Source organism: Lindgomyces ingoldianus (assembly GCF_010093535.1).
Source record: "Lindgomyces ingoldianus strain ATCC 200398 unplaced genomic scaffold BDR25scaffold_18, whole genome shotgun sequence".
NCBI lineage: Eukaryota > Fungi > Ascomycota > Dothideomycetes > Pleosporales > Lindgomycetaceae > Lindgomyces > Lindgomyces ingoldianus.
The window spans coordinates 489443-502593 of record NW_022985179.1 but is presented as its reverse complement, the minus strand read 5'-3'; the positions used below and the strand labels follow the sequence as shown (position 1 = coordinate 502593).

At 52.7% G+C, this 13151-nt stretch overlaps 3 protein-coding genes across 3 annotated transcripts; 2 read left to right on the top strand and 1 right to left on the bottom strand.

Annotated features, from left to right (window-relative positions):
* The first annotated feature begins 16 nt into the window (after window positions 1-16).
* BDR25DRAFT_287675 (1,3-beta-glucanosyltransferase Gel1) lies at window positions 17-1975 on the top strand. The gene is made up of 3 exons (XM_033688343.1): window positions 17-353; window positions 423-1083; window positions 1133-1975. The coding sequence occupies exons 1-3, from the start codon at window positions 239-241 to the stop codon at window positions 1713-1715; spliced, it is 1359 nt and encodes a 452-aa protein (XP_033546891.1). The 5' UTR covers window positions 17-238; the 3' UTR covers window positions 1716-1975.
* Window positions 1976-2481: 506 nt separating this feature from the next.
* On the top strand, window positions 2482-4524 carry BDR25DRAFT_262637 (P-loop containing nucleoside triphosphate hydrolase protein). Its single transcript, XM_033686778.1, has 9 exons — window positions 2482-2605; window positions 2658-2683; window positions 2749-2758; window positions 2877-3145; window positions 3252-3345; window positions 3404-3435; window positions 3494-4134; window positions 4208-4291; window positions 4356-4524. Exons 1-9 carry the CDS (start codon window positions 2538-2540, stop codon window positions 4383-4385), a joined length of 1254 nt encoding a protein of 417 aa, XP_033546890.1. The 5' UTR covers window positions 2482-2537; the 3' UTR covers window positions 4386-4524.
* Window positions 4525-4527: 3 nt separating this feature from the next.
* On the bottom strand, window positions 4528-6369 carry BDR25DRAFT_262635 (Pex24p-domain-containing protein). Its single transcript, XM_033686777.1, has 2 exons — window positions 5927-6369; window positions 4528-5870 (listed from the first exon to the last, which is right to left on the bottom strand). The coding sequence occupies exons 1-2, from the start codon at window positions 6160-6162 to the stop codon at window positions 4619-4621; spliced, it is 1488 nt and encodes a 495-aa protein (XP_033546889.1). The 5' UTR covers window positions 6163-6369; the 3' UTR covers window positions 4528-4618.
* Between the last annotated feature and the right edge of the window lie 6782 nt (window positions 6370-13151).

The following is a 13151-nucleotide window of genomic DNA, read 5'->3' as shown; positions in this document are numbered from 1 at the left end:
CCTGTTTCTTCCTCTTCAACTACCTCTTTCCAGCACGACGTCGACTCCACACGCGCCGACTTTTATTCCCCCATATACTAATTCTTCTCACACTCGTTTGTCTGGGCAACCCACACGCCCCCTTTTAACTGCCTCCCCCCACTGTCGCTCTTCACCCAGCTTCTCTTTTCCGGTTCTCCCAGCTTGTTCCCGTAATACCATCTTCCACCGTCGCTCAATCAATTCCAAGGTTAGCATCATGAAGACTGTCAGTGCGTTCATTGCCGTGTCCGGTGCCCTCTCGGCCTCCGTTGCTGCGTCCCCCGCCGTCACGCGAGCCAGCAAGATTACACCCGTCACTGTTAAGGGAAACGGTAAATCCTCTTTCGCTCAAATGTGTCTTGTGTAACGTCGTCGTGGGACATCAATTGACAATGTTCTAGCTTTCTTCGCGGGCGATTCGCGTTTCTACATCCGTGGCGTCGACTACCAGCCTGGTGGAGCGTCTGATGCCAAGGATCCCATTGCCGACGCCGCGAGCTGCAAGCGTGACATCGCCGAGTTTAAAAAACTGGGGCTCAACACGATCCGTGTTTACACAGTGGACAACACGGCCAATCACGATGAGTGCATGAGTGCCCTGGCCGATGCCGGAATCTATCTCGCCCTTGACGTCAACACCCCAAAGTACTCGATCAACCGTGCCGAGCCCGAGGTCTCCTACAATGCGGTGTATCTGCAGAGTGTCTTCGCTACCATTGATGCATTCCAAAAGTACGACAACACCCTGTTGTTCTTCTCCGGAAATGAAGTTATCAACGATGATACCACAACTGCTTGCGCTCCTTTCGTTAAGGCCACCACTCGTGATATGAAGTCGTACATCAATGCACAGGGATACCGCAAGATTCCCGTCGGATATTCCGCCGCCGATGTTGACTCCAACCGCATTGAGATGGCCCACTATATGAATTGCGGCGACGACGCTATCCGCAGTGACTTTTTTGCTTTCAACGACTACTCTTGGTGTGATCCTTCTAGCTTCACCACCTCTGGCTGGGACCAGAAGGTGAAGAAGTTTGCGGATTACAGCCTTCCGCTCTTGTAAGTTTCGACATGCTCTGTGTCTTTGCAACTACTCACATATGTACAGCCTTTCTGAGTATGGCTGCATCACCAACACTCGCAAGTTTGAAGAGGTCAAGTCTCTCTACAGCACCCAGATGACCGGCGTTTACTCTGGCGGTCTTGTCTACGAGTACTCGGAGGAGGGCTCCAAGTATGGACTAGTTTCACTCAACGGCAACAACGTCAAGGAGCTCGACGACTTTAATGCTCTGAAGAGTGCTTTAGCTGGCACACAGGCTCCCAATGGCGGTGGTGGATACAAGGCAACTGGCGCCGCATCTACCTGCCCAACGAAGTCGAGTACCTGGAACGTCACCATCGCTGCAAACCAACTCCCAGCTCTCCCGAAGGACGCCTCAAAGTACTTCTCCAATGGAGCTGGTAAGGGCCCTGGGCTTGCCGGTGCTGGGTCCCAGACTTCTGGTTCCAAGACTATCCAGTTGGCAGATGCTGCATCGGGCGCTGTCACTGCCTCCGGCACCGCGGCAGCTGCCAAGGGCAGCAAGGGCGCTGCTTCCTCCGTCCGCATGGGCGAGTCATCAGTGGCTCCTCTCGTCTGTGGCCTAGTATTCCTCGTCTCTACAATCTTCGGTGCGACCTTGATCTAAGTTTGAGGATGACCTGGTGACGTTGTTTCTCTACACATATTCCGACATCTTTTATGATTGTCGAGCAGCTGGATATGACGTTCAGACCCGAGGGTTATCGGGCTACGTTTCCTGCGGTAATCTCTATTTTAGATGGGACTTCCTTTTCGGAGTTGTTCGGCTCATCCTGAAAGAGCTCGACTTGGCGTGACTTGCTTGGGTTTTAGCTCTCATATTCTGCGTACATAGCTGCACAGAGCTGCATAATACATAAATATGACTACAGCCTCACGCTCTTATTTCAAACTCAGTTAGCATTGCCAGTGTAGTTGTGACGAGCAGATTATCCTTCCTTTCCAGGAAGAAAGTGGCTAGTCCCGATTAGGAAGGATAACAGGCTTTGCTTAGAAGGTCTTGGCAGCGCTAATTATATTTAGAGGGAAAAACCACGCAGCAGAAGTAATTTTAACACCCCTAACCACGTTGTCTTTAATTATGATAAGGAAAAAAGAAGGCTAGATTAAGCATGTAGTAGAGCAGAATAATTACTTAAAGCTTAAAAACGTAGAACAACAAAGCTTTTTAGTTATTTAATTTTCTACTAATTAGATTAATAACCGGCTTATATCCAGACCAATAGGAGAGAGGGCTTGGCGGTAGAGATAGTGTATTATTTGATGTATTATTTGATGTCACAGGGCAATCGTAATCTGACTAAGCCAGACCCTTATCGATAGGGAAAACGCGAAATTCACACTGAACAATTTACGGCATGGATGGATATATTGTTGGTTGCCCAAGCTAGCTTTTTCTTAAGAGTTGTTTACTTGTTCTGCTTTCAAAATGCCTCGCGATCCCTTGATAGGCCTTGTCGGCAAACCGTCGTCCGGGAAATCTACGACACTCAACAGGTGCGGTCTGCCCCTCGGTTCGCGATTTCTCTTCTAAGACAGACTCTGGCAGCCTAACAGATGCCTCTTCCAAAGTCGGTTCGTAGAGAGTTTGAGAATGTGATTATTGACGGCTGGGATCGGACATGCTAACTACATTTTAGGAAACTTCCCGTAAGCATGCTTCGCACTCTTCCTTCATCCTCGCCCCAGCGGGCGTGCAAACATTCTATATACGATATTCGATATTCGATATTCGATATTCAACCAACCCCTGACGGACGAGAGTTAGATTCACAACAATAGACCCCCAACGTGCCATCGGCTATCTCCAGATCCCATGCGCGTGCGCCCGCTTCAATGTCTCGGATCGATGTAAACCGAACTACGGCTCTTGCGTGGATGGACGACGCAGCGTTCCAATTGAATTGCTAGATGTAGCGGGTTTGGTACCCGGCGCGCATTTGGGGAAAGGGTTGGGGAATCGGTTTTTGGATGATTTGAGGCAGGCGGATGCTTTGGTGCATGTGGTGGATGTTAGTGGGACCACGGATGCGGAAGGTATGTTTGCGCGCAAATTTAGTAGAGGAAGAGATAGCAGAACGTAAGGAGAGTATGTGAGGGGATTTTTAAGAGACAATGGCTGATCGTGGATCGATTGGTGTAGGTAAAACTACGAGGGGCTATGATCCAAGTCAAGATATTGTATGGTTACGCTCGGAAATTGTCCGCTGGATACAAGGGAATCTGATGGAGAAATGGTAAGGTTCCCCTCCCCCTCCTCTGCCCCAGAATCCCGACTAACCCCAACTAACTCAGGGGCTCCATAAAACGCCGTCATGTTGCCATAAGTCTGTCATCCCCTCCCCTCCCTCAACACCCCAATCCTCATATTACAACAAACTACAGAAGCCACCGCCGTCGAAACCCTCCAAAATCAGTTCTCCGGCTACGGCAGCAAAGCCTCCGTTGTAGCCAGCTGCCTTGACCGCCTCGCCCTCAAAGAACCTCTCCAAGACTGGACTGACTCCACCATCGAGCGCGTCGTGAATGCATTCACTGATGAGAAATTCCCAACCGTCATTGCGCTCAACAAAATCGACCACCCTGATGCCGACAAAAACATTGCTAAAATCGCAAAAATGGTAGATGCAAAAAGCATCGTGCTAACCTCCGCAATATCCGAGGTTTTCTTGCGGAAGTTAGCGAAACAGGGGTTTATTAGGTATACAGAAGGATCAGAGTTTTTAGACACGCGGGAGGATCTTTTGGAGCAAGGGGAGGAGGATGGGGGCGGGTTGAAGGAGTTAGACGAGAAGTTAAAGACAAGGATTGAGAATCTGAAAGATATGGTGTTGTATCGATTTGGTTCGACGGGGGTCGTGCAGGTGCTGAGTCGGGCGGCAGAGTTGTTGGGGCTAGTGCCTGTTTTCCCAGTTAGGAATGTGGGGAGCTTTACGTCTGGGAGTGCGGGATCTACGGCAGTTTTTAGGGATTGTGTGCTTGTGAAGAGGGGGAGTACGGTGGGTGATGTATATAGGAAGGTTATGGTAAGTTGATTTTCAATTGGTTGGGGGGGGATGGAGGAACGGTGGGTTTGAATGGAGTGCTGATTATTGATAGGGGGATGCACCGCTGGCATATGTGGAGACGGTGGGAGGAAAGAGGGTCAGTGAAGATGATGAGATTAAGGTTGGGAAAAATGACGTGAGTGCTTAACCTTTTGGTTCAGGTGGCGATGGAGAGTGGGGCTGACTGCGATGGACTACAGATCCTGAGTTTTAAAGTTGGGAGGGCGTGAGAAAGCTGCTGTGGCCGGTGCAGGCATGTCTGGCTTCATATCACGTTTCTAGACAGTTTCTGGGGGCTCTTTATGTATGCAGATGTCTTTCGGTTCAGGGGTGGGATTTGGCGTTGGGCAGGTTTAGGCGTGTCCGGATTTTGGCCATGTTGTTCATTTGGCCCATTTCAATGACAGACGACTAATATGGCTTGAACGCATCGAAGATATCCAAGACCTGACACTCCTTTGACCTACTCTTCATTAATCATGGGCACCCTTTCTACACCGCGCACCCACCTCCTACGTCTCCACTCGCCTTGTCTACTACTCGTCACATTAACGAAAACCTTATGCCCCTCACCCTCCTTCCTCTTCCCCCACTTCCTCGGACTCTCATCCTGAACATCGGCATAGTGCAAATCCGTAACCCATCTCTCCCCTTCCATCTCCACCTCAACCCCCGTCACACACCTCTCCTCGACCCACTCCCGACTCAACAAATCTAATGTCCACTTTTTATCGCTCCAACGCCACCCCCTTGGCGACTGGACATCCTCAAAAAAAGCGGTACCCTTTGGTCGATCGCCCGCAATTCTAGCAGGCGATAATGGAGCGTATGGGCTTGGGGAAAATAGATAGCTCTCGTATTCTCCATGTTCGTCGTGTAGTGCACGATGCTGCAATTCGAAGATCTCGACTTCACGAATCTCGGGACTCGTTTCGAGCTCGATGTCGGCTTTTGAGAGGCCGAGAAGGAAAGATCTAGATTCTGATTCTTTCTCCGAGAGGAGTGTTGAGGTCGAGGGCGTGGAGAGCACATCTTGGATGTATGGATGCCCCGCGCATGTGGTGATCCAGCCAATGGTGAGGAAGATGGCGCGCCAGGGGAGCAGATGGCTTGTTATGAACAGCAAAGTGCCGGTGAATAGAAGCAAGACGAAGAGGAGAGAGCTTAGGGCATCGTTGGAGAAGTTTGTTAATGGGGAGATGAATGCGATAAGCGCGTCGTGCACCCGCGAGAAGTCTTCCATGCAGTTTTGCAAGTCCCGCATATTCCTGAAAAAATCTTTACTCAGTTCGGGCGCAGGCTTAATTGTTCGCGCGGCGGCGAGAGGTGGGCCGGAGAGGGGGTAGAGATCTGTGGGTAGGTATGCTGGGGGTGGTGGGTGGCGGGCTAGGAATGCGGGGACCATGATGAAGAATAGACAGGCGGCCAGGGGGAGGACGACGAGGAGGTTGGGGTCTAGGCAGATGAAGGTGTAGACAGAGAGGAAGGAGAGAGTTTGCGTGGGCTGCCGCCAGGTGAAGAGGCGGATGAGACGGTTTTGGAAAATGAATGCTACACCGATGCGGGCGTTGAAGCGGCGAAAGTTGGAGGACATGACAGGGAGGGAGAAACCTGGTCTTTCGACGTATTGGCGGGAGCGCCGGTCTTTGGTGGGTTGGCTTTGGGTGTGTGGATCTGAGTCGTAGTCTTGAGAGGGGAGGACTTGTTGGAGGAGCCTGGGGTATTTAGTCATGTGATCTGATGTTCTGATATCGAACATGGAGGGAAGTACATGGTGAAGAGTCGATCAGAGACCCGACTGGACGACTCTGGTCTATCGAACCCATGGCCGAGTGATTCAAGTTTGCCTCGAAGCTTGCCGGCGGAGAGGTGGTGCTTTCCTGTCTGCTTGTCGCTGGGTGTTGGGATGGCGGACGCAGAACTGGGTGGATCGTCTGGTCTGGTGATGGAGACTACCGGTATGGGCGTGTCGCGGCCCACGAAAGGATCAGCTTCGTGGTTGGACATGGTGAGTGATTCTGTCTGGGTCGTAGTTCGACCGTGCCAACGGGTTGATATGCTGGGATGATGCGCGGACGCACTGCCACAACTTGTTTGAGGTGTTGCGTAGTCCGAGGCTTGGAATCACATGCTTACTTGTCGGTGCGCCCCGATATTCATAAAGACAACTTCCAAGGTTTCGTCCGACGCTCTGAACCGCTTTGGATGTCTTAGGTAGAACATAGGATGGACGGCTCTGAGGCGGCAGGTCTGGCCGGGGATGAATGACGCATGTGCAACTGGCCCTCGTGGCTTGTCTTGGCAGCGACCATGGCCGCGAGAGCGAGTGTGGCGTTGGCCCGATATATGCGGGTTCATGCCCGTCCCTGACCCTGCCCCCTATCTTCGCAAGGGGGAGGTAACACCACCGATGGGGAGGGGGAGAAAACCACGATCCATTGCACTCCTCTGGGGACCAAGATGAAAATCCACGATACACGTGCATTCACAGGCAGAGCGGTCTGCATAGCCGTCGTGGGCACGTACCATGGTTCCGCCTCGGCCTCACGGCATCCTTCCTAACTCTCCGAGTATCAGAAGGCAGACGGCATGCAAGACAATTAGATATGCTTGTTTGCAGCGCGGTGCTAGGATCATTTAGAAATACTGTGCCTCCGTGGCGCGCTTGTTCTACCTGACCCGCTGCGCTGCTTCAACGTTGTCGGCACGTCGAGCATTGATAGCGACCGTTGACCCAGACGCTGCGCTGTTGCCGTTGGATGGCATGGTTCCCTGGTGAGCTGGTTGTTGTGGATATACCACGTTGGTTTATTGTTATGATTATTTGACGAGGCGCAAAGTCTAGGGGTGGTCTGGGCATCCAGAAAGCATCCATCGCAACCTTAGTGGCGCCGCGCTCGTTCAACTGGACCCGAGAGCTTCACAACTACCACTAACACCACAACTGTCCCCATCGCGTGTGCCACCCACCTCCACCACCCTCCGCACCGGCTGCGAAACCCCTTACGTACTGTTCTGCTTGATGCACTGGTCGTGATCGTGCACTCCCGTGTTTCTGGCGCCCGCCGCTCACTCGCTGCCCCCCTCGACCCGGCTATTATCGACATGCACACGTCCCCATAGTCTCAACTCCAAGCCTAGAGCTTGGAGCAACACTCTTCGACGGCCCATCTCCAGGCGAAATCTCCTCTAGGGCTGCGTCATACGTGCTGTCGATTCCGATCGTGACGTTTCGGTCAGCAAGCACACTACTTGTCAGCCAGGGCTCAGTTTATTGACAATGACTACTCAGCCTGCCCGGCCAGGCCCTTCACGCACAATGGAGAGCGCCCTCCCGGTTCTTAAGAACGAGGCAGCCGAGGACTCAAGTGGTTCTGCGGGTAAGTTGCTTGCCAGTTGTGCCTGTGGAAGAGAACAAAGCAGCTGATGGATTTGTCTGAACAGAAGGCCGCGTCCGCCGCAAGTTTCAAAGGACGGCGAACAATACCGACCACGGGCTCAGGAAGTCGAGCGCCACGTCTGCTCCGTCTGCTCTGTCTGCTCCACGACCGCCGCCTGCAGACAACAAGGCGAGCATTAGGGGACGCCGGCAGTCGATCCGCGAACACAAGGTGCCGCTGGGCCCGCGCCCGCTCGACCTGTCCAAAAGGTGGGTTCCCGCTGCAGCGGATGCATTGAACTCGAGTCACCGACTAATGTTTGTGTGTATAGGGTCACTAGCGATGCGAGCGTTGCTTCCCAGAGCGCGGGTACGGCCAGCCGCTCCTTCCTTCCCACGTCGACGAGCGAGCCGCAATTTGCACACCCGCAGCCCCCGCCCCAGCCCACGAGAGCATCAAATCCACGCTTCAGTTTTGGGAAGCATTCAACTGCGTCTAAGGACGTTGCTGACAACAGTGGCTCCTACGACTTCCTCCCCAACGTTACCTTTGACGACTTCCATGCTAGCATCTCGTCCTACGAGCCTGCTTTGAGCGACTTCCCTGCGCCAGGGGGAGGCGGTGGCATCCTCCCCAACTCTACCGCGTCCCACCGCACAAACATGGACCCGGACACATTCACGGGCGTGGGCACGGGTGCAGGAGACACTCGTCCCGCCCGGAGTGCCACCCTGATGCGCCGGTTCAGCAACGCAAGGAAGCAGGCCAACGCAGCGACGCCCAACCCGTCCAGCCTGCCCAGCGACCAGTCTTCTATGCCTCCACCCGCCGCAAACATGTCCATCCGAACCCGGCGGCAGAGCCAATTCCCTGCCCCTACACCGTCACACCCCGCCGGACGGCCTCCTCGAAAGTCCATCGGCCCTGGCATGCTCCCCAGCAGCAGCGATACTCGAGATAGCCGACCGGGCACCCCCAAGTTGGCCAACGACAACACACGAGGTCACATTGGCCGCACGCCCTCATTCAAAGGAGGAAGCCGCCGTGGGCCACTCTCCACCAACTTGAATGCTCCGGCCGAGCCCCCGCGCATGGCAAACTCTGCACGCACCGCCAAAGCAAAATCCCTCCAACCTCCCCCGAGGCAGCCGACTGCCCATCTCAGCGCCTCCTCCATGACTCCAGACCATGGTGGAGGCCTTTCCATCAGCCATGCTCGTTCGCCAGGCAGGTCTCCGGGGCAACGAACGCAAACGCCATCTTCGTCGTCGAGCAGACGGCAATCTACCATGCACCATGTGGGCGGGCTAGGGGCAAGGACCATCAGCCCCACAGATGCCCGTCGATTGCAGAGGCTGTCCATGAACCCAAATCTGCCTAGCGGTCCCATAAGCCCCCCTACCCCACAGGCCGAGTTTTCTTTCGAGAGTCGATCTTTGAACCAGTCCCCTGCTATGATATTTAGGAAAAGCGTGACCCCCTCGTCTGCACGAGGCACTCCGGAACAGAACCGCAAATCCTTCAACTCTGGGATCTCTATTTCGTCAAATTCGAGTCTCAATTCACTAAAAGTTGGGGGTTCTTCGCTCCAACCGCGGATCAACCCAGTTTTGTCAGGTTCCCGCCTCCCCACACCAAAGGGGCGCAATGTGCACAGTTCGGCTGGAGGAGAGGAAGAGGAAGTGCCGCCTGTTCCAGCTATTCCGAAGGCGTACGAATCCCCAAAAGATCCTGAGCACAGCAACTTCTCTTTTCCAACTTCGGCCCTCAAACCTACGATTCCTCCGCTGCTTTCCCAGTCGACTGTGAATGATGACTTGAATAACACTAAATTACAGCACATCGACGCACTGGGGACTGACCCATTGAAAACGGACCTTCCAAGAAAGAGTCGGGGCACTATTAGACATCGCCGAGGCCTCACCGTAGGCTCAGGGTCAGATGCAGACAAGACACCGGCGGTACAACACCACAATAAAAAGAACCTTCAACCTATTAGACTACCCCCGCTTAACCTCCTACCACTAGGAACGCCTTTTAACAACAAGATCTCTTCATTCCCAATGCCCTCAGCAGAAGTAGATCACCGCAATTCCACACCTCCACCGAAGCGTTCTAGCAATAAGACACCTAGTACACCCATGACAGCTTCCAAGGCATCTTTCTTTTCAAGGAACCACAACCAGGATCAACATGACTCTAACAAGCACCTTCGGAGTAGCAGTTCGGCCTACAATCTTCGTCCCATTGACTCCTCCTTCCACGGTGCATCAACCATGCCGATACCAACATTGAATCCGGGGCGACAAATGACGACTCCATTTGCGTCAAACTCTCTCCCGAAGAATAGTGGCGAGTATAATCATATCTACTCAAGGCCCAGCGGAGAGTATAAGCTGAGTGATACAGACATAGAACTTCAAAGCGGGAAGGTTCATGGACCTCGGACGCTTGCAAAGAAGGACACATCGTCGTCTGCACACACTTCTACATCTACGGAGCCTGAAACACCTTCGTCTGGATCCTCGTTGAGACGGAAACTCAGTTTAGGTGGTTGGAGGCGGAGTTCCTCAAAGGCATCCCATGTCTCACACCCTTCCCAATCTCTTATTACCTCTCATAAGAACGATGAACACGCACCCCAGCCTCCAAGGCATAGTGAGATGCCTCCTCCTCGGTTGCCTGCGTCTGCAACATGGAGTGGATCTCTTGTAGCCAGCCCCACGCCTTCGAATCGTACCCGACCGTCTCTAGATTTCGGTCGCCGAAAAACGTCTACTGCTACAATCGCAACAGTCGCGAGCGACACAGAAGTTGATAGACCGAATGGACACAGACATAATGGTAGCATGAGTGTCCGGGTGCCATCCGGCTTTACAGAACAATCGAGCGGCCAGCCGACTCCAAAGTCAAGTTCCTCAATTTTGACACCTATGCAGAGAATGCTTGGATCCAAGAGCTCAAGCAACGTTCTCAAATCGCGCAACCTCGACCCGAACCTAGACAGGGACGATCTCGTGGCGGATGAGGAAATGAAGAAGCTCGCGTCCAAACGGAAGGACTTCGAGGCTGCGGCGAGAGATGTGGACGATCTCCGAAAGAGGGCCAGACCACAGGAGCGTGTTTCCGCAGCCCAAGCGCTGCAGATGGTTAACCTGAATATTTTTGAGAGGGGCGAAATCATTGACTACAAGGAGATCTACTTCTGCGGCACAAAGAGTGCCAAAAAGCACGTAGGCGATCTCAATGCTCAGACTGCCAACTTTGGCTACGACGATGAACGAGGCGATTACAACATCGTTTTCGGTGACCACCTTGCTTATCGATATGAGGTTGTCGACCTGCTCGGGAAGGGCAGCTTTGGGCAGGTCGTACGCTGTGTGGATCACAAAACGGGCCAGCTCGTTGCTGTGAAAATCATCCGAAACAAGAAGCGGTTTCATCAGCAGGCTTTGGTGGAGGTTAACATCCTGCAGAAACTTCGTGAATGGGTAAACTATTCTATTGAGCGTTTATGGTAGGGGGTGCTAACTGTTGTGCAGGACCCAGATAACAAGCATAGCATGATTAACTTTACTCAGAGTTTCTACTTCCGTGGTCATCTTTGCATATCAACAGAGCTTCTTGGAATGAACCTGTACGAGTTCATCAAGGCTCACGAATTCAAAGGCTTTTCTCTTCGGCTTATTCGGCGGTTCTGCAAGCAGATGCTTAGCTCTTTGGTTCTTCTCAAAAGTCATAGGGTCATTCATTGCGATTTGAAACCGGAGAATATACTTCTTGCGCACCCACTTCACTCCGAAATTAAGGTCATTGACTTCGGCTCCAGCTGTTTCGAGAACGAGAAGGTTTACACATACATCCAATCTCGCTTCTACCGGTCGCCCGAAGTTATTCTTGGAATGAGTTATGGTCTGCCCATCGACATGTGGAGCTTAGGCTGCATTCTTGCGGAACTCCTCACGGGTTACCCCATCTTCCCCGGAGAGAACGAACAGGAACAGTTAGCCTGCATTATGGAGATTTTCGGCCCACCGGAGAAGCACCTGATCGAGAAGAGCAGTCGGAAGAAGCTTTTCTTTGATTCCCTAGGGAAGCCGAGAGTCACTGTTTCCACCAAAGGCCGCCGGAGACGTCCAAGTTCCAAGACGCTACAACAAGCTCTGAAGTGTGATGACGAGGCTTTCCTAGACTTTATTTCCCGATGTCTTCGATGGGATCCGGACCGCCGCATGAAGCCCGACGAAGCCATGCTGCACGAATTTGTGACCGGCATCCGGAAATCTTCAAGAACACGAACGCAGGTCAATGGTAACGCTAGCGTTGCCTCTCCAGTAAAGCGCTTTGCTCCTACTCAGGCCTCGCAACAGCGCATCCGTCCGCTGCCTGAGCCTCCTGCGACTAGCTTCAAGAATGGAACTGCAGTAAACTCAAATCGCGAAGTACCAAGCAGTTCGCCTTCAAAAGGTGCCCCTAGGCGACATTCGACCATTCAAGGAGTACCTGGGGGTGCGGGTGTTAAAAGGAACGTTGCCGGAGCCCCGCTGAATGGCACAAGCAGTCTGCCCCGAGCCGCTCAAAGGAGTGTATCTGGGAAGCCCGACCTAGCCTCAGCGGCGGCAATTGCTAGCCTTGTAAGTTGCCCGGAGCAGAGGGTTGGTTTGGTAATGGGTGTACTAATTTTCGCCACAGAAATCACGTTAAACTGCACAAAAACTCCACGCATTGTTGGCTTTAACTATTACAGCAACACTAGAGCATCACTTGGAATGACGCAACAAAACAAATACGTCGGGATATTACGAAGAGATACCGTTTCACAGCTAATACTTGTTTCACTGATGGGGGACTCTTTTGCATGCATTTCTATGAGCAACGCTTATACCCCGAAAACCGGTTCTTTTTGTCTTCAGCGCTGAGTCTATGGTCGGCTGATGTATTTCCGTTGGTGGCGGATATTGGATAGGATGGGGTGGGTACATGTTGATGATCAGGGGGGTTACAGTTTACTAGTGGCTGGCGCGGCAAAACCCTGCAAGCATGTTTCTTTTTGGAGTGTTACTACTTGAGATTTCTTTTTCCAGTTTCTTCGAGGCACGTGGGGCGGCGTGATGTCCTGCGTCTGCCTGCATGTTTAATACAACCTGCACCTGTCAAGCGGGGCATGGAATCAGTCTAGTGATTGTAGTATAGGGGAAAGGGGGACGAGGACATTACGCGGATGCGAATAGAGAAGTTGAAAAAGGACTTTGGTAGCCCGAGATATGAGACATCCATGGTATGCATAAAGTCTCGGAATGCGTGCGCGACTTCGGCCTAAAAATCCGAAGGATCCATTGCCGCGCTTGGACCCTGGAAACTAACCCCGCCGACGGCGAGCGGCTCTGCTGCGACACCATTCTTTCTTCCTTTTTCCACATGTGGGGAACGCAACCATAAGTGAACGTACCTAACAAGTTTACTAATGACAGCCTGGAATCATGTCTTCCGCTCCCACTGACCCAGAGGTGAATTGTTAATCGCTCAGGGCATTTTCTGACCGACCGATGCCGGAAAGGACGAATTTCTGACTTGTACCTCTGCCATGCCCTCCAGTCCTCATTTTCACGGCCGCGG